Here is a 26,388-nt window from a genome sequence, read left to right on the forward strand (position 1 = left end):
TGAAAGGGGACAGCGAGGGGAAGGAGAAGATATGAAAGCAGAGGTGTGGGAAATAGATGTGGTCATAGCCTCAGTGCCCTGGCTGAGGGGAAACATTTCTCAGGAGGAAGATGTTCCTGTGCAGAATGATAATAAAGTTTATTGTCATAAACAATATACATCAAAGACGAACTTCCTTCAGTGGAACAGATACTTCATGCATTAAAAAAAACAATAGAATACTGAATTAGAATTTAAAACCGACAATCAGTACAAAAGACTAGATAATAAATATTCATAGTTACCATAAGGCAAAAGATTAAAACAAAGACACCAATAATGCAGACAGTCCTTTTGTGGTGGTGGAGCAGACTACGATGAATGTCCAGGGGGAGGATCAAGAGCCTGATGGCTGTTGGAAAGAAACTGTTCTTGAACCTGAAGGTGATGGACTCTGGGCATCTGGACCTTCTGCCCAAAGGGAGGGGTGAGAAGAGGCAGTGACCAGGGTGACAGGGGTCCTTTATGATGTTGGCTGCCTTCTTGAAGCAGCACCTCCCATTGGTGCCTTCAGTGGATGGAAGATCGGAACCTGCGATGGACCTTGTGTTTGCTACCTTCTGCGTTCCTGGGCACTCGAATTCCCAAACCAGGCTGTGATGCATCCCACAGTACACGTCGAGGTTTGATGGAATATTTGATGACATGCTCATTATCAGAGATGGAGTCAGAGAGGGAATCGAGTGGAATGGATCAGCTCATGATTGAATGGTGGGGTAGGCTCGATAGGCTGAATAGCCTATGTCTAATACAGTGGTTCTTAACCTTTTTCTTTACACTCACATATCACTTTCAGTATTCCCTATGCCATAGGGGCTCTGTGATTAGTAAGGGATTGCTTAAGGTGTTATGTGGGTAGAAAGAAAAAGTTTGAAACCCACTGTTTTAATTGTCCCTAATTGACTCATGTGCACGGTTCCATAACTCTAAAGGAAATGGGCCAATGACAATTTTTCTCAAGCAAAATTATTTCAGTAACAATTGGGTCAAGAGCAGTGGTTCTTAACCTTCCCTTCCCACTCACAGAGCACTTTAAGCAATCCCTTACTAATCACAGAGCACTGATGGCCGAGGGATTACTTAAGGGGGTAGGTGAGTGGAAAGAAAAAGATTGAGAACCACTGGTCTAATGAAATCTTTAAAAGAAACAAGGCTGGAGGAAGCAAATTCAAAGTCGTTGTGGGAGTTTTGGGTTTGTGTGCATCCAAGATGGTGGCGTGGCAGCAGCCCGCATCGGCCTCTCTGGATCCGGTGCTACTGTAACTCTTTAACTAAGACACCATGCACAATTTTTAATTGGAGAGATGGCAGAGCACCGCGAAACAATTGGTGCAACATGGAAATGGCCAAGGAACAATACACCTTCGAGAGGAAGCCGCGAAGTTGTGCGGCCCTGACCACTGTGAAGACCGAGCCTCTGTGTGGGGACGAGGCCTCCAGTTTTCGGCGTCACTTGTTGCCTAGTGGTCGAGGTGGGGACATTGTGGCTAATTCTGCGGAAGGTGTGCCGTGGTGTCCGGAGCAGCGGGCACGTGTTCCTGGTTCGGGGGTCCTGGGGGTTGCACCGCCTTGGATTGCAGAGACCTGTGGTGGACGACGTCGAGGCTTTTGGGATCCTATGGATTGTGAACTGTGTGGTTCCTTCCTTCAGCTCTCAGACTTTTAAAATCGAGAGTCCAGTGGAATTACTGCAAGCCTGGTCCAAGATGGCGGCATGGCAGCAGCCTGCAGAGGCCTCTTCAGTCCTGATGGCAGTTTTGTTACTCATGCTAACAGACTTTTAATCTCCAGTGTCTATTATATTATAGATTGTTTCAATTGTGCCTATAGTCTAGTTTTTGTCAATTACTGTATTGTTTTTATACATTTTCTGTAGCTTTGTCTTGAGTAGGAAGAGTATTATCTTGTGTTGTCTAATGCTGTTTTGTGTCATTTAAATGTAGCACTATGGTTTTTGCAGGAACCTTATCTTGTTTTTTAAACTGCAGTCTTAAAATGACAAATAAAGGCAAATTTAAACTTGTAACAGATGGCTTTTGCTCTCCTACCCCCTGAGGTGGAAATGCAGAGATTCTGAAAGGGAAGAGGGAGAGATGGATAGCGTGAACAACAAGATCAGAGTGGAAACTGGCATCAGAAGTGATGAACTTGGAGTTGCGGAAGACTGCAGGAAGGTAGCCCCAGTACAGTCATCCATGCCCCACTGAAAGGGCTGGGAAGTGGGTCTGAGCAGTGCCTGTGGAAAAAAGTGTCTTCTTTCCACAAAAAGTGTGAGCCCATGAGAGCTTCCAAGTTTATATTTATTGTCATGTTATACCTGGCACAGTCAGAAGTTTGTTTCACGAGTAGTCCACTTAGGCAGCTTTGCCATGCATGCAGAAAGATAAAAGTTGAAGAGCAGAGAAATGGATCGGAGGTCAATCCACAGGACCATCAGGGTGGCAGAGAGGATCACTGGAGTCTTCCCCCCCCCCCACCCCCAATTGACACGGTCTACTGTCTGAAGAGGGCACGCAAAACATTGAGGACCCCTTCTGCCCTGCACACAGCATCTTTCAGCTGCTCCCGTAGTGGAAGAGAATCAGGAGGATCAGAGCCAACACCACCAGGCTGAGGAACAGCCTCTTCCCATGGGCAGTGAGAATGATGAACAACCAAAGAAACTGCTCACACAAACCCTCTGAGACTCTTGTATTCACAGAACAATATTTATTTATTTGCAGAGATGAAATACTTGTCCTGCATATGTTTTTTTCCCTGTATGTCTGGTTGTGTGTCTATGTGTTTTGCACTGAGGACTGGAAAACACTTGTACAATCAGATGACAATAAAATTGACCTACTCAAAGTGTTTTCATTTAATAATGAAAAAAAAGTAATCAGAAACAAACAAGAAACGTGTATGCAAAATGAAAAATACAATTCACACAAGAGCTCTTTTTGCCTGCTGAGAGAGAGTCCATTCCAAAGACAAGGAATATATTGGGTTCTTTTATGCTTGAACCATCCATGATGCAAGCCACTGTTCTGTTACTTAGACCCAACTCTTCCTTTCTCATCTGCATTCTCACAAAGGCAAAGCTACAAAAGTCCTTCCTGCAGTCCCACTGCCATGGATTCGTGATTCACCACAGCGTAAATTAGTTAAAGTCAGTATTTTAAGCTTTCTGGCTTCTTCTGCCTCTACATGAAATCTGATACGTACAATTTATAGATGCATGGAAATTCTCACGTTGCAGTTTTCCGGGTATTTAAGGTACACCAATATCATAGAACTCTACAGCACAGTACAGGCCCTTCGGCCCACAATGTTATGCCAAACCATTTAAAATTACTCTCTCTCCCTCAAAAACCTCTATTTTTCTTTCATCCATGTGCCTGTCTAAGAGCCTCTTAAATGTCCCTAATGATTCAGCCTCCACCACCATCCCTGGCAATGAATTCCAGGCACCCACAACTTGCAGTGCAAAAAAACTTATCTCTGACGTCTTCCTTTAAGTCCCTTCCCTTCACTTTGTACAGATGGAACAATGGCATAAATTAAAAATGTCCACAAATGCACCATGACATCCAATAAAATGTAATAAATATAAAATGAGAAATCAATCTTCAGTTCTTGTTCAAAAAAAGTGTGCTTCAAGAATACAGATAGATCATTGGTCTTGGAGTCATTTATGATTAAGGAAGCATGAGTTCAGGATAGATTGAGAGTTTGAAATGGCTTTCATAACCATCCAAAACAATTAATGTGGAAAGTAAGACATCTTTTGGTTTGTTTAGTTGAGTATAGCTGGGATGTCTCCCTTCAGGGTCACTTCAATGGTCACACATTCCCCATGGAAAGAGCCACACCTCTAATCATGGGTATCGATTCACAACTCATCTCCTGTCTCAGTTCCCCCTACAGCAGACTGAGTCATCACTTTGTGGAGCTCCCCAATTTTGTCCGCTGCAATAGCAGGGATCTCCCAGTGACCACCCATTTCAATTCTCTATCCCATTCCTTTGCTGACATGTCTGTCCATGGTCTCATGGTCTGCCAGACTTAGACCACCCACAAATTGAAGGAACAACACCCCATCTTCTGACTGGGCACCCTCCAACCAGATAGCTTTAACATCAACGTCTCTGGTTTTCATTAACCACCCCCCCCCCCCCACCTCCATCACCTTTCCCTGTCCCTCTATTCTATCTCCTTTCATACAAACATGATAAATTCTTACCTTGTCCTTCATCATATCCAATTAACGTACTTCATTGGTCTGGATTCCTCCCTCATTGTTTGAATTCTGAGATTTCTTGCTTCGAGAAGGGTTCAGGCCTGAAATATATCTTTGTCTCCTATAGATGCTGAAAAGACCAGCTAAGTTCCTCCAGCATTTTGGTGTGTTTTTACTACAATCAAAGCACCTGCAGACATTCGTGCTTCACTCCCCCTGCAGTTTCTACCCATCCCAGTTCACAAGGGCCCCAGTGGACAAGCTAACTCCAACTCAATTTCCAAGCAACAATGGACATAGTGAACACACTATCCTGCAAAAGGTCAAGATCACGTTTGGGGAAAAAGAAAAATTTCTAAAACTTTGCTGACAACTCCAGTGCAAGAAGGAGAACAACGGGCAACAGTACATACAGTGGCCCCTTCACCCTGGTTTAAGAATCAGAGACTACAGGCTCTGTCGAAATGCGAGTTCCTGTATTATAAAATGCAGCACCAAATTGCTCAGGTGGATGTTTAAATTCCAGAAAAAAAATATAAAGGGGCAGAAATGTGAAACCAAGATTCTGATCTCAACCATCAGAAGGAGATTAACTGGTCTGATTGTGTGAAAAGAACATCTGCTGTGTGCAGCTACATAAATAGCTTCAACTTGACTTCAAAGCAATTCATTGTGTGATCACGATAGTTTGGAGACATTGCTGAGTAATGAAATAGTTATATAAATTCAAGTCCTGCAAAATGTGAATGTGTTAAATAATAATATGGAAGTAAGACATTAAAAGTTTGCAATAAATTATACACGTAATAATTCTGAAAACTCATTCTGAATAATATCAGAAAGCATAAACATAAAAGTCATTGCATTTAAAAAATCTAATTGTTTCAGGGACCAGGGTTCGATATGAACCTCTGTGAAATGTTTGTCGAGTAAAAGTCCTAAAATCCGGACTGCTCATGGATTGGATCAGTCCAGATTCTCAGGCAGTATATCCGTGGCACTTACGCAATGCATGCACGCCAGACACGGGCCCCGCCAACGTTTTGCTCCTATCTTGATGAAGGGCTCAAGCGCGAAACGTTGGTTATGTACCTTTGCTAATATAATGTACATTGTTTGACCTGCTGAGTTCCTCCAGCATTGGACTTTTACTTCATCACGGTGCATGGCAATATTGGAATTGGAAAAGCCACACAGACCTCAAACTCGATCTCAGTCAAATGGATCATGGATTCACCCCATTTCCTGCTCGAACAGTCATGGTCATTGAGTCAACAAGCATGGAAACTGGCCTTTATCAGTCCATGCTGACCAGCAGGCACCCATCTCTACCAATCCACATTCACAACGTTTTACTCTCCCTGCTTTCCCAGCAACTCAGTTTTTACCACCCACCTACATACAGGTTACCGTGCATGTTTAACCTATCGACTAGCATGCCGTTGAAATGTGGAAGGACACCAGAGCACTCAGGGAGAACACGCAAACTCCTCACAAACAGCACCAGAGGTCAGGATTGAAGCCAGAATATAGAAGTTGTGAGGCAGTAGCTCTGTATTGAAGATTTATTTGACATTATTCTGTTACATCCCTAAGCAACTCTTCCTGTGCAGGAATGGACCTCCAAATGTAGAACCATACACATTGACTGCATCATGGGAATTCGACCCTGGAAACCAAACCACAATCCTAAGCTCAGGGCAACAAGATGGAATCAGGGCCAAGTTAACGGATCATGGATGCCCCAGACGGCCATAATTCATCTTCAGGGTCTGACATCACTCAAGTAAAAAAATCAGTCAACTTCCATAAAAACAGGATTTTCACAGTATTATTATCAATTTTCAACACTGAGAGGTAGTAACTCACTATTTACATTTTAATAATTTTTAAAGTTATGTTCATCTTTACCGCACTCAGCAGAAACCCGCATGAAAAGTCTGCAAAGTCAGCTGCAATGGACCCAATAAAATCACAGCCAATTCTGAGACTGCTTTCATGACGTCGGGAATATTAATTTTGCTCAGTTCTGCTTGCTCTCTTTCGGAGAATATTTGAAGTTCACGTCGACCTTAAAATGAGTGATTAATTCAATAAAAACTCATTTATTTTCACATTGTATTTATTGATAACCATATTGATTGATGGATGTTTCCATGGGAAAACACTCACATTCAGCAATTCTGCCTTTAAACTGCAGCTTTGTCTGCTTTGTGACAGACTAAAGACAATTTTGTGTAATATTACTTTTCTGTTTTTATTACAGGACAATAAATGGCATTTGATCTGATAATTCTGGTTGCCATGTGGGACATTTTATTTGCCTAGTGATCCGTATTACATATATTAGTCTTTTACAAAAGTTCTAATATTAAGATTTTATTATATACCTCATATTTTCTGCTTCTGCCGTGAGTCTGCACTGTTCAAACTGACTCCGTCTAGATCCCTTCCCCATTTATTTACTGCAGCTTGTTTTCTCATACCCAATATCTCCTCCTGATTTTCCAGTCACCTGCCAGATAGCCAATCAAACAACCTATCTTTGAGATATGTGAGCACATCGGAACACTCAGAGGAAACTCAGTCACCAGGAGACAAAGAACATGACAGCACAGTACAGGCCCTTCAGCCCATTATGTTGTACTGACCAATATAAACCTACTCCACAATTACCTAACTCGTCCCTACCTCACACCTACAACCATTTTCTTACATACATGGGTCTGAGTTTTTAAAAATGTTCCTATTGACCCAGCCTCCACCAGCATCCCCCGATCCAGACACCCACCACTCTTTCTGTGGAAAATACTTACCTCTGACATCTCCCCTAAACTTTCCTCCACTCACCTTAAACAGATGCTCTTTGCAGTTGGTCATTGTTGGCTTGGGATGAAGGTGCTGCCTGGCCATCCTTTCACTGTCTCTCATAATCTGAAACACCTCCATGAGGCCATCTCCCAGCCTTTGTCATTCTAAAGAGAAAAGGCCTGGCTCTGTCAATACCTGGTGACCACGCAGACAGTGCTGGAGATCAGGAATAAAGCCGGCTCACTGGAGCTGTGGGGCATCAATTGCTTTTGTCACTGAGGTGAAATGGGTTTATGAGCAGGATTTGGGGATGTGAAGATCACCTAAGGAAGGCCTTCCTCAGCCATTACATTTTTCTATTCCATTGTAGAGCTGACCTCTACTGCAGTGGGAGTCCAGAAATCCAGATTGCTCGGGGATTGGGTCAGTCCGCATTTTCAGGATTTTCGGGTAGTACTTTTAAAATTTAAATTTAAGGAGGAATAGAGGTAAATTCTGATAGTTTATTCTTTAGCAAATTCAGCATGGTTCGTTTATAAAAAGCATTTTTAAAGAAAAATAAAGTCAACAAGCGTGGTCGCTTGTTGTCACTTACACATGCACGCACAAAAAAGCCTGCGAAATTGAAACCGTCGTGAGTTTTCAAACAGTCTGGATTCTCGAGTGGTGTGGATTTCTGGACTTCTACTGTGTTGTCAATTTTTTCAGTTGTTTTGGGACTTTTCTTTTTAAACGAAGTACCTGCTTTGTTGCAGCAAATCAGCATTCTGGAGCACATGGACATTGCACACTGTATATACCTACAAAGGTGTCACGACATTTCACAAGGAAAACTTTTGAGTTTCACTCCCTGGTGGAGTGAGTCCCCAGCAGTGTTGGAGCCAGATGACCAGCATCTTTCAATTGGTTGCACATGTACACATCCCCCTCAAAGGGAAACACTGCATAATCAAAAATATTAAATGTAAACTGATTAATAATGGAATGTTCTAAGTCCTGTTATGAACATTGTCACTGAATCTCCACTCAGATGCTACCTCCCAAAAGCACTGACACTAATCTGATTTCATAATTGCTGAACCTCTCTCTAAATTTTTTAAAAATTTAATCATACAGCACAGTAACAGGCCCTTCTGGCCTACGAGCCTGTGCCGCCCAATTTCACCCACTTAGCCGACAACCCCCATTATCTCTTGAAGGGTGGGAGGAAACCAGAGCTCCCAGGGAAATCCCATGCAGACACGGGGAGAATGTACAAACTTCTTACAGACGGCGCAGAATTCGAACCCCGGTCTCGATCGCTGGAGCCGGAACAGCGTTGAGCCAACCGTGCCACCCTTTGGCACAAATTGGATCCTTACCCTCCCATCCACTGCCTAGTTCCCTCCTTCAACTCATACCAAGGAAAATTTCTTGTAATGGGTTCTTTTCGCTGGCTGCACCATTAACTTTAGGGACACATTAGGATTTAGTTTCGAAGTTCCTCCGATTTCAGATCTCAATTTTGCTAAGCATCAAGTTGCACTTATTCACTGACGTCTATGTCACACTCTCAAACCTTCCACTTCGGACTACGATAGTGCTTTCCTAACACTTACCTCCAAATTCCTGACAATGGGATTTCAGAAAGACTGTGACCTTGCCTTTGGCCTTCTCTGTAAACCCATTTCCTGGCCCCAATGATTCAGGTTTTCTTACAAGCACTATTTGCCATCTTGATGTCCCACCTCCATCACCACATGGACAGACCTCTGCTTCTACTCCAATGGGCTGCTAAGCGCTTCATTCTTTCCACCTTTTCCAACACTAATATCATCACCTCTCCTTCCATTCAAATTCTTCTTTTCTTTGGCTTGGCTTCGCGGATGAAGATTTATGGAGGGGGTAAATGTCCACGTCAGCTGCAGGCTCGTTTGTGGCTGACAAGTCCGATGCGGGACAGGCAGACACGGTTGCAGGGGAAAATTGGTTGGTTGGGGTTGGGTGTTGGGTTTTTCCTCCTTTGCCTTTTGTCAGTGAGGTGGGCTCTGCGGTCTTCTTCAAAGGAGGTTGCTGCCCGCCAAACTGTGAGGCGCCAAGATGCACGGTTTGAGGTGATATCAGCCCACTGGCGGTGGTCAATGTGGCAGGCACCAAGAGATTTCTTTAGGCAGTCCTTGTACCTTTTCTTTGGTGCACCTCTGTCACGGTGGCCAGTGGAGAGCTCGCCATATAACACGATCTTCAGCTGGCCATGATGAACCTTATAATAACCATCTAAGGATTCCATGATACTCCAACCCCTATTCTATAATCTTTCAAGGCTTCCTCTCCACCCCACCTCCATCTCTTGACTGGTATCAGTTTTCTAGCCTAACATTACTTTGGGGTCAGTGGCAGTGACCGTAAAGTTTGCCTGGCACAGTACCAGAGGCGACCTCTGACCTTGGGAGCTGTCTGCTTCACTTGTTTTCCCCACAGGTCAGCAATTTTTCCTTGAGTGCTCCGGTTCATAAGAAATAGGAGCAGGAGTTAGCCACCCGGCCCGTTGAAACTGCTCTGCCATTTTCTGGCCTTTTCCCCATATCCCTTAATTCTCCACTTTGTAAATCTCACAGATGTGGAGCTGGGTTAGGTTAACTGGCTGCTGTAAAACTGATCCTAGAGTACAGACGATTGGTACAATCTTGGGTTAGGGAACCGATCAGGACATGGGGAGAATAAAGCTGGGTTAATATGGGATCAATGTGAACGAGTGATTGCCGATTGGCCTGTTTCCTTGCTGTATCCCTCTCGATGGCTCCAAGAATGCTCCGATGTGGATTCCCATTTCATCAGACATCCAACTGCACAATTCCATGGGATAAATCATAGCATCCAAACATCATCAAGGACAGGAACATCATTGCCTTATGTGTAATGAAGTTAAAGCAACAATTTGGGCAGCACCGTTGCCGGAGTGTTAAGCGTAACATGGGTTACAGTACCAGCAATTGGAACCAGGGTTTGAATCCTGCGCTGACTGTAAGGTATTTGTATGTCTTCCCCGTGTCTGTGTGGTTTTCCCTGGGGGCTCTGGTTTCCTCCCACCGTTCAAAACGTACCAGGGGTTGCAGGTTAATTGGGTGGCACGGGCTCGAGGGTTGAAATGGCCTGCTACCGTGCTATATGTCTACATTAACATCAGAAGCAGAAACTTGGGCCTTCTGGTTAAGTACGTGAATCTTTGCGCTCACACACACCCAAGTCAAATCAATGGAAAGCAAGTTTGTTCAACTCTCACAAATAATGAGCAGGAAAAGAAAATTCTTTCAATGACAAAAGTTACAGGAATTACCACAAGAGCATTTCTAAGGCCAATGAAGCAAACCAGTGGATCAACTTGTAGAAAACGGGAAGCCAGCGAGAACAACGTCCCTTCCATGGCTGTGCAATCAAAGAGAAACAAGATTATTGCAGCTCTGTTGGTTTATTTAAGTCACAAATATTTCAAAAATTACAAAATACTCAAATGGAGAAAACACAGAACTCACAATCTTTGCTTCTACAGTTTGTTGACATTGTGTTATCCCATGGCAAACTACTATTATATACATTAAGCTTCAAGATATATATAAATTTAGCATCAGAATTTACATTCTGCTAATGCTGCTGTGGAAATAAAAAGCTGGACCATTGACAACATTAAACATTATACTTTTGAAAACACAAAAGCAAAATGAAAAAACCTGAAACTTTGTGTCACTATCCAGGCTGTCAGCACACTATGTAGTTCTTCCTATGACAGTGAACACCACACAACAGTCTACAATGGCAAATATACAGTCCTTGATAAAACAAGGGGAACAACAGATATGCACCATCAGGAAACCAGTCACACAGTGCAGACATCAGCCAGACTCTCTGCATTCAACTTCTGACACAACATAATAGCTTCATCATTAAAATGTAAAGCACAAAATTGCAGTAACTTTTAAGAATGATATCTTCAGGTTTTTAAAAAGAGAATGTGATTGACAAAAGCAAAATAAGCAGCACCCTGCTCTAAAATAATATTTTATTGAAATAACTGTTGGCATCTCGGATACCTCAACCACTGACACCAGACACTGGTGCACAATGGCTAACTATGACCATTTTCTGCTACTTTTAAGCAAAATTGGGTATAAATTTCCACAAGGTAAATTAACAGCCCAAAATTAAAACAGCTACTACAATACTTATTACAAAAATGAAGTTCAAAACTGAATGCTTTTGACTTGCTTTCATCTTTCAGTTTTAGTTATTTTTAGAACATTTATTCCAGAAATATAAAGATATTTTCCATCAGGCTTCTTTAATCACAAGCAAGTGCCTTTATTCCAACTTCCCATTTAATGCAGAAGATTACGCCCTCATTGCCATCATGTGAAAGATATACAAATGTGTATAATTTAATTTCACAATTCAGAAGGTTTGAGCTGCTCAAATGTTCCTCAGTGACTCATTATTAAATGAAGGGCTAACAATTAATAACAATCTTTTAGATTATATTTTTGGTCCTTTATCAGTAACCCCAAACTTTGTAATCCGCTTTGTCAAAATGAATTGAGACATTTGAGGGGCCATGATTCTGATATCGAATGAGAGGATATCATCTCCGTGCAGAAAAATATGTTGGAAAGTGAAAATGAAGGTGGGTATGGATGTCACATGTATGTGCAATATTTTGAAATTTAACAAGAACAAAGATTTTGGAAATTAAATGCATCAAATATAAAAGTAGCTTATTTGTTTCTTATAATAAGTCTATTTTTTTAAAATATTAAATCATTGAACTATAACTATAAAATGGAGTTAAAAGATTCAACCATCTCTTAAATATTTCAGATACTGAAAATGATTTTTTTTTAATGATTAGAATGGAAAGATTACGACTTTTCATGCTGTTGGCAAGCAATTAGTCTTGAAATAGTCTGCACTGTTGACCGACATAGTATGGGATGTCCAAACCCGGTGATGGCAAATTTACGCAGCCTTTCATTGTGATATTTAAAATGGATGTAGACATTTGTCTGGAACCACAATCCCTGCAACCTTTTGATGCATGCCACTGCTACCAGACACATCTGAACTTCAAACCCATTTCAGAGTCAACATTATCAAAGGAAGTAAAAGCTCTTTAAAACACTTAGCTTTACAATCCGTCATCCAATTAGAAATCCACAACTAATCCTTTACGTACAAGATTCATTTTCTTTATTTACAAATTCAGAAGCCATGCCACGGATTTTTCTCTTCAAGGATATCCTACATATTACTTAAGGAATCATAAAGTGTATTAATAGTACTTCTATGAGAACTTTGTTTAAATTTTTGTGTTAGGTTGCATTGTGCAGCGACCAATGGAAACCTGGTCTGGTCCCATTACAAGTACAGCTGGAAGCACTGTTCTATGTGTATCTATCCCACCATCACTTTATAGAACAGCATGTTGTGCAAAGATCCACAGCCGGCATTGAATGATTCACCTTCTGTAAAGGAATACTGGAAAACAAAATCATACAACCCTTTTTATTTTGGGGGGGGGGGGGGGGAGCAATGCTTTTTGAAATAATCTCCTTTTTCCATTCTTGCAGGATGTCAGAGTTCCTTCCAAAGTACTGGTTGACTGATCCTTGGCCTCGAGTGAATTTCCACAAGATTCGGGGCTTAAAGTGGCTTGTCACTTTCTTTTTTCAGCCGACTGCAAGAAAAACAGGTGTGTGTATGAACAATTTTTGGATGCTTTTTTACCACCTTCAAAATAGAGCAGGTTAATTTGAAATGCAAGTTCTGGTCACTTACATGTGCCTCAAAAATCCCCACAGAAACTTGCATTATATTCAACAACACAGCACTTTCTTTTACTCTCCTGACTTGCAGCCTTCTATTACTTCATGACTTTCTCAATATATCGGACGAGTTGAACATTTTAACAGAGGGGTTCAGAAAGCATGGTTTTACTAGAAAACACACACTCAATATTATGATAGCGTTTCTCCAACCTGACAACGCTGGAACACATCACATGAGCACTTCCACCCTTCTGGGTGGAATTCGTGGAACTTGGATGTCCAAGTCCGGGTGGATGAATTCTACTCTTTTCCAATATTATTCCAGATTTTCAGATAAAATGTTGAGTGATTTTTCATTTGGTTTTTCACTTCCTGCGATCTTGTGAATACACGTCCTTGGTACCGTGGTTTAGAAGGAAATGTTCCCAGTTGTGGAGCTTCAATAGATAGGAGTTCCACAGCCTTTCGGTGAGGCAGTTCCATATTTCCATGGTTTTTGCGAGGCTAAATTGCTTCCTAATCCAATCCCAAATGTTCAAGCTCCAACTGCAAGACTACATTTTTCTGCTTGAGGTTTCTTTTCTCTGGCAAGGACACAATGGGGTGAATGAACTTATTCTGTACAGTGATGCAATTCTTTTGCCCCCCCCTTCAAATCTTGGTAATTTTAACACCTTCCTGACTTCATTCCTCATCACCTGAACTTTGTGGTTATTGGTCCCTCTCAAGCACCATAATCTTCCAAAGCCCACATACAATATTTGGATATTCAATTCCAATGATGGAATATGACCCAAGCTTCAATACTTTAGTAGTCGAATGGTTGAGAAAATGACCACTGATTTTGGAGATCTGCACAAACAAAACTAAAGGGTCCTCTAAGGTTCCTAGACTCTCAGCATCGAGAAAGTGTTGATATTTATCTGACTAGGATGGGTGAACTCTAATTCTACACGTTGAACTTGGAGACTATGCTCTGTCTCCATATGACGCGGATAAGAGTGAGTATCGAAGTTTCTAACTGCATCTCCCTCCCAGTCCTTGCCCAAGAGTATCTGTGACCCGTTGCCAAAAATATCCTCTGTGCTCAGTTGTTGAGCAGTAACCGAGAAGCGAGCAGCTCCCATGCCAACACTGTCAGTGATAAGAAATCATCAAAAATGGCACCCAGGATGAAGGTCAACATAGACGTGCAGACCTGCTGTGTAGATAAACAAGGTCCAGTTTCAAAAATTTAACAACACAAATGTATTTCAGCAAAATTTGCCTGTGCAGTTTACTTTACAATTTGACTTTTCAAATGTGGCTGGGAATGAACATGTAACTAACTGTTCAGCATGCTGCATATTTAGTAGAACCCGAGGAGGCGACTTTCAAAGTTAGAATAAACAAAAATGGGAAGTTTATACCTTTTTTTTGGAACAGGTCCAACATCTGATGGAAACAAGTTTTGTTGCAATCTAATAAGGTCACACAGTTCATAAGGAAGAAAATCTGAATCAGCTTTTACTTTACTTCTGTTGCTGTCGATTTCAATCTTGAAGTGAAGAGACTACTTCCTCACAGGAGACAGGGACTTGGGTTCAATTGTGACCTTGGGTGCTGCACATGTGGAGTTTGCAGGTTCTCCCACATCTCAAAAATGGGCCTGCGGTAAATTGCCCCTCGTGTGTGGGTGAGAGGTGGAATCTGGGGGTGGGGTAGTTGATGCGGGGAGAATAGTGTGGGGAGAATAAAATGTTGGATGAGGGTGAATGGGTGATGGATGATTGGCATGGATTTGGAGGATTGAAGGGCTTGTCTCTCTCTGACTCCAAGGCACAAGATTGATTTAAGCACCCAGACCAAAATCAGCTCACGTTAAAGTTCAAACGTTAATTTTCATTTGAAAACATTCCCATGTGTCCTGGGATGTTTCACTACTTTGAAAATTATGCTGAGTCACTGGATGATGTCATTATCTATTTGTAAAATATCTTAAATTAAAAAACCACAGGGCTGTATTCAAATACAGACAAGCATATTTCCTAACTGAGATCCTCGGCATTAATGACTTTGAATTCGTACAGTGTAACTCTAGAACACCTTCAAATGCTTTGTGAGGAGTGTACTGCAAAGAGAACCATGATCACACAAGAAATTTGAGGTTATACTCCCATGAAATATTGAGGTGACATTACTTTTAAGATACGGATTGTGATAGTACAGATTCTATCACCAATGTGTTTATGTACAGATGGTCGTGTAGGATGACTGTTGATTGGCTGAGAGCGTAGCCACACCTACTGGCAGGTCTTAAAGGATTGATCCGAGCCAGACCAGGTCATTCTGGGCTAGTCGACCTACTTGAGATATGCTCCAGTCTTTTAGTTAATAAAAGCCTTGGTTTGGATCAACAAGTCTTTGGTTCTTTCGACGGGATCTACATGGATGATGTGGAATTTCCTTTTTGTTTTTAATAAAGGCAGGTTTAGGTCACAGTAAATAATCAATCACAATAAAAAAGGTTACTCTACAATATAATTACTTTAATTTTCAAGAGTTGGTAAACCAGCAACTTTAAGACAAGAATTTAAACTTAACATATTTATTTAGTTGCTTTGCAAGCCATTTGAATTTACACAGTAGCTACAGCCTTTATGTTCAAGAATTTTAAATCGGTTCATGGCCTACGAACAATGATGGTGTTCTGCTCGGTAACACAAGGACTTAGTAATATGAAGGATGCAAATGTAAAAATAATTCTTCCTCCAATGCCAAGGTTTGTACTCAGGTGGAATCAGAACTTCAGATAAATGTTCAGTAATAACAGAATCAGAGGAAAAATGTCTTTACATGTTGGTGTTTGCTCCTCTCTTCTCTGAAACAAGTTAATTTTCCCCTTTATTTACTTTTGCAACATCATTTTAAATACTCCCTGAAAGCCAACATTTTCTTTGGACCTTGCACAATCCTGGGAAAGCCCACGCCAAAACTAACAGGGGTTAAGAGGCACCCCGACGACCTTCAACAAAGAACCTAAACCACAAACTCAGGTGGAAGAAGTGAAGGACTTTGCTCTGCAGTGAAAGGTTCACCATGAGTGAACAGTGTGGGTTTATACCTTTGCCAGAGTTAAAATAACACATTCATCACAAACTTCACAGTTGCTCTAGATGGAGTGTGTAAATTCATTGGGTTTACCTTCAGGGCTATGGGTTTTCTTTTGTGAGGAGCATTTGAGTAAATTTGACCTACATTTATTGGAGCGCAAGAGAATAAAAGCGATTTATGTGGTGCTTGCTGCGTCCTCTAGCTGGAAACTGAGGCGTTTAATGTGTTGGACTGAGGAAAACACTGACATCAATGAACAATGAGAGTCCCAAAAACATGAGGTCTGCTGTTCCATTTGGAAGCGGAAAACCAATGGCTTAATAATGATGGCCAAGCATCAAGGTTCAGATTCAAGATAAAATGATCAGTCACGATCTGATTGAACAGTAGTGCAGACTCAAGAGGTTGAATGGACGAAAGTTGGACCTTTCCTCACTGACACTATGGATAACAGACATGGATCGAGGGACAAAATTACCTTTGGGTTTTCTTGAGACTCGATTTCAAAAGGGAACTGCTGCAAATGGACAAAGTTCCTACCTGTAATAGTCCTCTTGGCCGGGAAGGGGACCTCCGTGCATATGGTGATGACCGTGCAGCCACTGCTGTTCCATGGCTAGTCTCTGCAGTTCTGCCGACTGAGCATGCATTGCCTGGAGTTGGTGGGCTGCTGACATTGGGGCGGGTATAGCTCCAGGTAGGTCCCTATACGGTCCTCCTGAAAACACACCAACGGACTGGTTTCAAACAATTCTTTTTTCAAAAGGTTGTGAAATATGATTATGCCAAATGTTGTTCAACTAATAAAAGGGACAATTTGCTACTTACTCACACACTTATTACTTTCCATTTCTATAACATATATAAAATATACACACACACACAAAATAGAAATATTAAATAGCATAATCTTTAGCAGGACCAACCAATAAACTGTTTACAAGTATGGTAAATCCTCCTCATACCAATTACATCTTGTTGCAGAACTGAGAGAACTAGGAGTAACATAGAAAATAGGTGTAGGAGTAGGCCATTTGGCCCTTCAAGCCTGCACTGCCATTCATTTTGATCATGGCTGATCATCCACTCAGTACTCTGTTCCAGCTCTCTCTCCATACCCCTGATCCCCCTCGTCACAAGTATTAAATCTAACTCTCTCTTAAATATAGCTATGGAACTGGCCTCAATCACTTCCTGTGGCAGAGAATTCCATAAATTCACCACCCCCTGAGTGAAAAAATTCTTCCTCATCTCAGTGCTAAAGGACATCCCTATTATCCTTAAACTGTGACCCCTGGTTCTAGACTTGCTCAACATTGGGAACAATCTTCCTGCATCTAGCCTGTCAATTCCCTTAAGAATTTTGAAAGTTTCTATTAAATCTCCTCTTAATCGTCTAAACTCCAGCGAGCACAAGCCCAGTCTTTCTAGCCTTTCTTCATATGCGAGTCCCGCCATCCCTGGTATCAATCTGGTAAACCTTTTCTGCACTCTCTCCATGGCAGTGATGTCCTTCCTAGGATAAGGAGACCAAAACTGAACACAATACTCCAGGTGAGGTCTCACCAAGGCCCTATACAACTGCATCAATACCTCTCTGCTCCTGAACTCGAATCCTCTTGATATGAATGCCAACATACCATTCACCTTTTTTACTGCTTGCTGCACCTGCCTGCCCACTTTTAATGACCGATGCACAGCGACACCCAGGTCTCTTTGCATCTCCCCTTTTCCTAATTGGATACCATTATCTCCCCTTTTCCTAATTGGATACCCTCCCATTCTTTCCTCCAAAGTGGATAACCACACACATCCACATTATATTGCATCTGCAATGCATTTCCCCACTCACCCAACCTGTCCAAGTCACCCTGCACACTCTTAACAGCCTCTACACAGCTTACAATCCCACCCAGCTTCGTGTCGTCTGCAAACTTGGAAATGCTGATTTCTATTTCCTCATCTAAATCATTAATATATATCATAAATATCGTAGGTGCATAGATCCCTGCAGAGTGGCAACTTGGGTGGACAGGCACATGGGCTGGATACTGAGTACAAAAGTTTGGTCCTCATAATTCAGCAGTGGAAGGCTTTGGTGAGATCACACGGTTCTAGTTGGAAGGATAGCTGTAAGTTGGATGGGATGTAGAGAAAATTTGTCTGGGTGATGTGGGTATGGAAAGCTGAGATGGGGAGAGGTTAGATCTTTATTCTAGAGGTTGGATCTTTATTCCTTGGAGTGTGAGGCTAAGGGGGTGACCTTACAGAGAATTATAAGGTAATGAGGTGCATGTATAAAGTGAATCCTCACATTCTATTTCCCACAGTTAATAATTCCTAAACCAGAGGGCATAGGTCAAGCAGGAGAGGGTAAATTTAAGAGAGGCCAGAGGGTCATCTGTATCAGGAATGAGCAGCCAGAGGAAACTAGAAATAGGTACAATTTTGACATTCAAGACATTTGAACAGATATATGAATAGGAAGGGCTTAGAAAGATAGAATCAAAAGCAGGCAAACTGGATGAGCTGAGAATGCCAAATTGGTCAGCATGGATTAGTTGGGCTGAAAGGCCTATTTCAAGACTCTACACCAGCCATTCTCAACCTTATATTGACTACTGGCCCCTTAGGATTTTGCTCAACGTTTATGGGCCCCTTCCTGGTGAAGTTAAATTTTAGTTTCTTCATAGTTCTCTCCCACCAACTCCAAAAAAAGCATAAAAAATATTTATGTTACATGAGATGAAATGAAAACTAGGCTTTTACTTAAATGTGCTAGGATCCCCATTGAGAATGGTTGTTCTATATTATGATGTAATGAATTCAAGAGAAAGATCTTAATTGTCTCACCGAAGACAGGATGGTGCCTGAGCATTTCATGTTCGTGCGGTGCCTGGGTGAGCAGTGGGTTGGGGATTGCACCTGGTGGGTAAGGAAAACGAGCCAAATGTGGTCCAGCAGCGAGAGGGTCCACTAAAGGATGCACACCTCCTGAACCTAGACAAGGAAAAAAAGAAACAACTTGAAAAATGCATTCCAACTGAATCTCACAGCCAGCAAAACAGACTATACTCCATTTAATCAAGTCAAGACAGTGGGTCAGAGTTCAGCAACTGAGGCTGTGAATGCATTCTGTAATAAAATAGCATCATTCATCAACTGCTTGGAGTGAATCAAAATTGTCTATACTTTTGCTGATTCAACATCAATATTGATACTTGCTTCTGATGCAAGTTTTAGCCTCCTTTTTGAGAGAATGTTTTTGGGCTTTTAGGCTTACAGTAGTCTTCATTGTGGGATTGAAACTGCTCCATTCAGAAACATACCCTCACTTGCTGCTCTGGTAGCTGTCATAAATACCAGTCGCAATTCTGATTCTCCACTGAAAGGTACCAGGGTTATGTTTGAGATAGCCTTGAATTGGCATGGATGAATGGGTCAAAGGGTGTCCTTCCAAGTATATTACACCATGACTAAATGAGCAGTCTGCTGGTGCCCAGTGCCAAACTCTTGCAGTGAGGCCACAATTTTCCAATGAAGCCAAGTGGCCAGTTCTGCGGCACCACTGAACCAGATTCTGACAAGGTGGGATTTGATCATAGGAGCTCATACAAAGGCCTAAATGTACTTTGCTGAAAGGCACGACAGAAATTGGACATTGCTTCCAGTAGTGAGCAGGCAGATGAAATAAAAAGGCTTGTATGAGAAGAAAAAAAACCTGCAGATGCTGAAATCTCGAGTGAGAAACTGGTGTGAGTTCAGCAGGTCAGGCAGCATTCATGGAGAGAAAGGTCAGTCAATGTTTTTGCAGCAGGACCCACTATTGAGACTCAAAAAGAGAGGTCTGACCCAAAATGCTGACCGTCCAATTCTCTCCATGGTTGCTACCTGTCCTGCTGAGGTAATTCCAGCCTCTCACTGACTGGCAAGAGGAAGGAGAGAGAAATACAGATGCAGCTCAAATAAAGTGGTGACCAAAAGCAAGATCAATGGTGGGTGATCACACAGAATATGACAGATTTCTCAGAATAAATTCTGATGCTATTTTTAAATGTTGCCATGGAATTGATTTTTTTTTCTCCCTCTCTGGTGAGATCAGAATCAGAATCAGAATCTATTGTCATGAACAAGTCATGAAATTTGGTGTTTTGTAGCAGCCTCATAGAGCAAACGTACATCGTATCACCATCTTACCACATTACTATATATAAATAAAGATAATCGTGCATGAAAAGTGAGGCAGTGTCTTTGGTTCATTGATTATTGGAAGAGGAAGCTACTGTGATGAAATACTTTGAGAGGCAGCTCATGGCCAGAATTAACACGTACCAAAGCAAAGATCTAGACCCGCTCCAAAGCAGTTGCAATATGACTGGCTCTCAACTCAGCTCTGGATCACCTTGAAAATAGCAATTCATACATTTGGCTGCTCTTCATAGACTACAGCTCAACCTTCAATACCATTATTCTCTCAGTGCTGGTCAAGAAGCTACAAACTCTAGACCTCTGTACCCCAATCTGCAACTGGATCCTTGACTATCTCATCTGAAGACCAGTCAGTACAAATTGAAAAGAACATCTCCTCACTGATTATCAGCACGGGTGCACCCCAAGAATGTGTGCTTAGCCCACTGCTATCTACAAGTTTGCTGATGACACCACACCAGACAAATCTGATGGCCGCAGGGAAGAACCTGTCCTTGTGCCGTTGAGTGCTCATCTTGAGGTTCCTGTACCTTTTTCATAATGGTAGCAGAATGAAGAGGGTATGACCATACCAGACAGTGATGCAATCTCTTCAATACCTCACAAAGTATAGCCGCTGGTGAGCCTTTGTGACTGCATCAACATGGAGGCTCCAGGACAGATCATCAGAGATGCTGACACTCAGGAATTTGAAGTTCTTGACCTTCTCCACTACTGAGCCCTCGATGAGAACTGGCTCGTGTTCCTCAGACTTCCTCCTGAAGTCCACAATCATCTTCTTGGTTTTGCTAACATTGAGCGCAAGGTTGTTATCATTACACTATTCAATGAGCTGATCGATTTCCCTCCCGTATGCTTCTCTATTGCTGTACGTGATTCTGCCAACAACTGTGGTGTCATTGGCAAACTTGTAGATAGTAGTGGAATTGTGCCCGTGGGTGTATAATGAGTAGAGCAGTGGGCTAAGCACACATTCTTGGGGTGCACCTGTGCTGATAATCAGTGAGGAGGAGATGTTCTTTCCAATTTGTACTGACTGGTCTTCAGATGAGACAGTCAAGGATCCAGTTGCAGATTGGGGTACAGAGGTCTAGAGCTTGTATCTTCTTGACCAGCACTGAGGGAATAATGGTATTGAAGGTTGAGCTGTAGTCTATGAAGAGCAGCCAAATGTATGAATTGCTGTTTTCAAGGTGATCCAGAGCTGAGTGGAGAGCCAGTCATATTGCAACTGCTATGGAGCGATTGTGATGATGGGCAAATTGCAGCGAGTCTAGATCTTTGCTTTGGTACGTGTTAATTCTGGCCATGAGCTGCCTCTCAAAGTATTTCATCGCAGTAGCTTCCTCTTCAAAAAGCAGGTATGTGGTGATGATTCCTCAGTTTTACAATGTAGTGAACACAGTACATTAAACAGTTGAGGAACAAACACGATTTGTCTAATAGAACATTGTTCTACTATCTACCAGTAAGATCTTACTTAAGGGAAAAATTAGGACCATCTATGAGCCTATCTAGATGCAGTAACGTGGAAATTCTAACTCGACAGAGCAATGTGTGTAAATTTATCTGCAAGATAAGTGAGGGCCTGAAGCCGGGCTTACACAGGTTGAGCGAGAGATGGGAGTCGGACTTGGGAATAACAATCAATGAAGTGTGGTTGCAAGACCTGCGTCTGGACAATGTGACAGGGGTCATCAACGCCAGATACAGATCGGCACAGTAAAATTTCTTATACCTCGCACCTCTAAAATTACACAAACCAAAGCCTGAAATTTCAGAAATGTGCTTTTGGTGTGGTGTGGAGTTTGGAACTTTTGTCCACTCCACCTGGCAATGTTCAAAGGTAAGATCTTTCTGAGTAGACCTGGCGTACATTCTTTAAAAAATGACAAACGTGGATTTCCCACAGGATCCAGAAGTGTACCTTCTGGAAGACATTGGGGATGTGAATTTTAGACTGTCCAAATACCGAATTTCATTGGGTGTAGGCAGAAAGTGTCTAGCGATTTCGTGGAAGTCCAACTCCCAATTAAATACCACACCATGAAATAGTAAAATGCAGTGCATTCCCCTGGAGAAAATCACGTACAATCGAAGGAATAACCAGGACACATCCACGAGAGTGGGGCAACCTTACTTGAAATATATTGGCACATGGCACACAAACTGATTAATCCCGACCCCCCCGCCCTGAAACAGGGGTTTTGTAGCAACCCATCCCAGCAGGGAAATGAATGTGATCAAGGAAGTGGGATATCGATGCAGGAAATTTTAAAATAAGTTCATTTTAATTTCTTCCCCTTTATTACTTAGCCTTTCTGATTGTTTTTATCCTAGGCTTTTTCCGAGGGTTCTGTAGGGGTCTGTGACCCCACCGGAATTTGTATTGATGTAATTTAATTGACGGTATTTTCAGTTGTACGAGGTGGAGGGGGATAAATACAGAGTCTATGTTACATAAATGTTAAAAAAGATGATACTGTTTCTTTGAACCTTACTAATCGATGAAAATTAAAAATACAGGGTATTTTTAAAAAAACCCAGTACAGTAAAACCCTTGGTATCCGGTACCTAAGGGGATTGGAAGATGCTGGTTGCTTGAGATTGCGTGTTGTATGGAGTGGCAAATTAATGGTGAGGCGTGCCGATTTTAAACTTCCATGTTTTTAACCTATTTATTTTCTGCATTTTTTTGCCAGTTGCTTGAATTCTGGATAAAAGGGGTTTTACTGTATTCATAACTTTACTGGAGGCAAGGTTACTGTGTAGACTTCACACAATTATATATATATATGTTAGGAAATTCAAGGTATTCTTCTATCATTTCTAGATGCAAGCAGTAGTTTTCTCCTGAGAATCTAGGAAAAGGTTTGCTCAATTATAGTTATTTTGATTACATTTTATTTCAATAATTTTATTGGAATTTACAGTGTACAATTTGTCCATATTTCGAACATTGTAACAGTGAGTATACTTCAGTGGCTGGTAAAGCACTTTGAAAAACTTGAAGTTGTAAATGGGCTGAATAAATACATTTGTTCTTTCCTTTGTTGTCAAGGTTGGAGAAGAATGAAACACTCAGATCATGCTTTCAACATGCAGAGCAGATCTAACCGGGATTATATATTTGGGATCAATAAGCCAAAAAGGCAAGTGATTACATTTTATCAGATGATCTTTTAGCAATGCCTATTCAGCCAAAGGATTGGAAGTAAGTTAGAAATTATCAATCGTCTCGAATAATCTACTGTAAAGGCAATTCACTCAAAGCATGGGGTCTAATCAAACAGAGTGAACAGGGCACAGCGACTTCTCAGGATAAGATCAGTGCAACTTAGTGAGAATTATTCAGAGGCTGGAGAACAAATGCATATAAACCTGCATAAAATTAACCATTCACTTACAGTAAGGGTGGTCAAAAGGCATGACGGGAATTATCCAATCAACTCGATTTTGGCTGACTGTGGTAATGTCACTGATTGCAACTTTAACTTTTCCTCAAGATGACCAACTGCGCTCCAAGGTCCAAAAGGAAACTGTAGTTCTCCTTTCCCAATCTCCTTCTCCCCTCTAACTCCAACTCCACCCACCCAAGAAGTGAATGCTTTACCAGCCAAAATAAAGCGATGCCTATGATGGGAGCCTGCTGTGCATAAATTACCTGCCTCATTTTCCTCACCACACTTAGGTCTACACTACTTCTAAAATACTTTTGAAGCATCTTTCCTGATTCTGGGTTAGGCCTCAGGTCATTAAAGACTTTACACAAATTCAAGTTATAATATCAGTCATTCAGCAAACATCCTTCAGCCCAACCCATCCATGCCAACTAAGTTGGCATTCTAGGCTTGTCCTATTTGGTCCATAGCATTCTAAACCTTTCCCATCTCTATATCTGTCTGCACATCTTTTGAAAGTCTTCATTTTATCCACTTCTATAGCTTCCTCTGGCAGCTTGTTCCAGATACGGACCATCTTCTGAACCAAAAAGTTGTCCCTCAGATCCCTTTTAAACCCTTCTCACCTTAAACCTTTGCCCTCTAGTTTTTGAACTGCCTCCCTTTGAGAAAAAAAGACTGTGTGCATTCACTTTATCCACGTATTTGAAAACGTTCTAAAAAGTCACCCCCACATGCGGGAAATAGAACAAAAACAGCCTCTGCAAACTTTCCCAAAATTTCAAACCATCCAGTCCTGACAACATCCTGCAGAATCGCCTCTGCACCTCTTCCAACTTATTAATATCCTTCCCAAGGTTGGGCTACAAGAGTGCACACAGCATTCCAAGTGTGGTCACAGCTGGATCACAAGGACCCAACTTTTACACTCAATACTACACTGAGGCATGGTAAAGACCATCCTCACCATCCTGTCCACCTGAGTTGCCAGTTTCAGGGAACTGTGCTCGGTCTCGCTTCTTCAGCATTCTCCAGGACTCTACTATCGACTGCATGTTCCTTCTTTGTTTAAATAAACTTCCAGTCGAAAAACTAAGAGAGCAGTTACTCAAAAAGGACACCGATATGGTTGCTGGAACTTACCGATTAAAAAGAAACCTAAAAATTATGAACCTAATATTAAAATAGAAATCTTTTCCAATTCAGTAAAACCCCTGGTGGTATCCAACGCCAATGGAGATTGGTAGATGCCAGGTAAGTGAATTTTCTGGTTGCTTAAGCTTGCATTATCGGTGAAGTATCGGCAAAACGTGTTGATTTCCATGTTTTTAAACTTTCCATATTTTTTAACCTATTTATTTTTGGTGATTTTTTTGCCAGTTGCTTAAATTCCAGATAACAGGGCTTTTACTGTATATACTTTTAATCTGGAACCATTTCTGGTCCAAATACCAAGTGGGCACATATAACTGAAAGCCAAAAGGCTTGCAGTTAACAGATTGTTCATTTAAATAAGCAAAGCAACTGTGAAAGACCCTGTGAGGAAATGTACATGATGCGAATATCAGGACAGTGACTCTGACATCTGGAAAAGAAATGAGGGATGGCACAGTTTCAATTTAAATAAATTCACAAATGAATCAGTAGAAGCAAGTGGAGTAAACAAATCTATTTATCGAAGGACAGTGATGATGCTTTTCTTTACCCTTGGTAATCTCCATGATGTATTATTTGGCTGAATGCCTGTTACAAAGAGAACAAGATACATTTTTATTGTCAGTCAAGTGAGAAAAGGGCCCAAACCTTGATAGCGATCAATATGCTCATCTGATTCAGCATTTATCCAGGAACAAAATGGTTACACAAAAGAGTGAGGTCACTTTGCTCTGAGTCCATCGAGACAAGACGAAAGGATAAACCAACTCATCTCCCAGAGCCTTGGAAATTCTCTCTTTTCAGTCACTTCATGCTGCAACTAAATCTACCTCCAATACTAACCATGGCCGTGTGTTGTAGGCCCTACATATTTGCTTTGGAAAAGGATTTTCTGTCATTTTTAACATTTATTTTTAAAAAGCATTTTGACAGCAGGCCTTTCTGGCCCACAAGCTCATGCTGCCCAATTACACCCAATTAACCTACAACCCTCCATTCGTTTTGAAGGGCGGGAGGAGACCAGAGCACCTGGAGGAAACCCATGCAGACACGGGGAGAACGTACAGACAGCGCGGGATTCAAACCCAGCTTGCTGGTGCGATAACATTGTTGTGTTAACTGTGCCACCCACTTCTGGATCTTTTGCTAATCACCTATATTCTCTGTGTCCTGGCTTTAAAGCCTTCACCAACGGAGGCAGTTTCTGTCTACTCGTCGTACATGTTCCCAGATTTTAAATATATCATCATATCTTGCAATCTCTTTTGATTCAAGGAAACCACCACCAGCTTCTCCAGTCTAGCCACATAATTTAAGGTCTTGAAGCCCTGGGGTTATTTTGATGTCTCCTCTGCATACACCAAATATGACTGATGTTTAATTGATTTCACATGCTCTATCGCAGCTGGGGTACAAATTTTGCTCAATATTAATAATGTGCATGCAGATGCAGGAAAACATTTAAGAAGTGATTTGAAGGATCACCCCCTTTTTAATGGGATGAGGTGAGAAATACTAGAAATTACTTTTAGGTTAAATATCCTGATTCCAGTCATTTATTTACTGTCATTTGGTAAAACCAGTTGCTGCTGAAAAACAGATCAGAGGTTCATCCACAGGACTGCAAGTGGCAGAGAGGGTCACTGGAGATTCCCCCCTCCCATCG

The 26,388-nt window shown here is 41.6% G+C and overlaps 1 protein-coding gene across 12 annotated transcripts in view; it reads right to left on the minus strand.

The window, feature by feature from the left end:
- Positions 1-10,389: 10,389 nt before the first annotated feature.
- rerea (arginine-glutamic acid dipeptide (RE) repeats a) overlaps positions 10,390-26,388 on the minus strand; it is a 502,370-nt gene continuing 486,371 nt past the window's right edge. For 3 of the 12 annotated variants that reach the window (XM_069918381.1, XM_069918382.1, XM_069918384.1), the window contains 3 exons: positions 18,811-18,957; positions 16,498-16,675; positions 10,390-10,474 (listed from right to left, as the gene is read on the minus strand). In XM_069918381.1, coding sequence (XP_069774482.1) covers positions 10,426-10,474; positions 16,498-16,675; positions 18,811-18,957 — 374 coding nt within the window. In that variant the 3' untranslated portion in view covers positions 10,390-10,425. Of the gene's footprint in view, positions 10,475-10,498; positions 12,774-16,497; positions 16,676-18,810; positions 18,958-25,218; positions 25,311-26,388 lie in introns of those variants that run through there. The other 9 variants (XM_069918386.1, XM_069918388.1, XM_069918391.1 and 6 more) reach the window with 6 other exon arrangements.

The sequence above is a fragment of the Narcine bancroftii genome, chromosome 2 (genome assembly GCF_036971445.1).
Source record: "Narcine bancroftii isolate sNarBan1 chromosome 2, sNarBan1.hap1, whole genome shotgun sequence".
Classification (NCBI taxonomy): Eukaryota; Metazoa; Chordata; class Chondrichthyes; order Torpediniformes; family Narcinidae; genus Narcine; species Narcine bancroftii.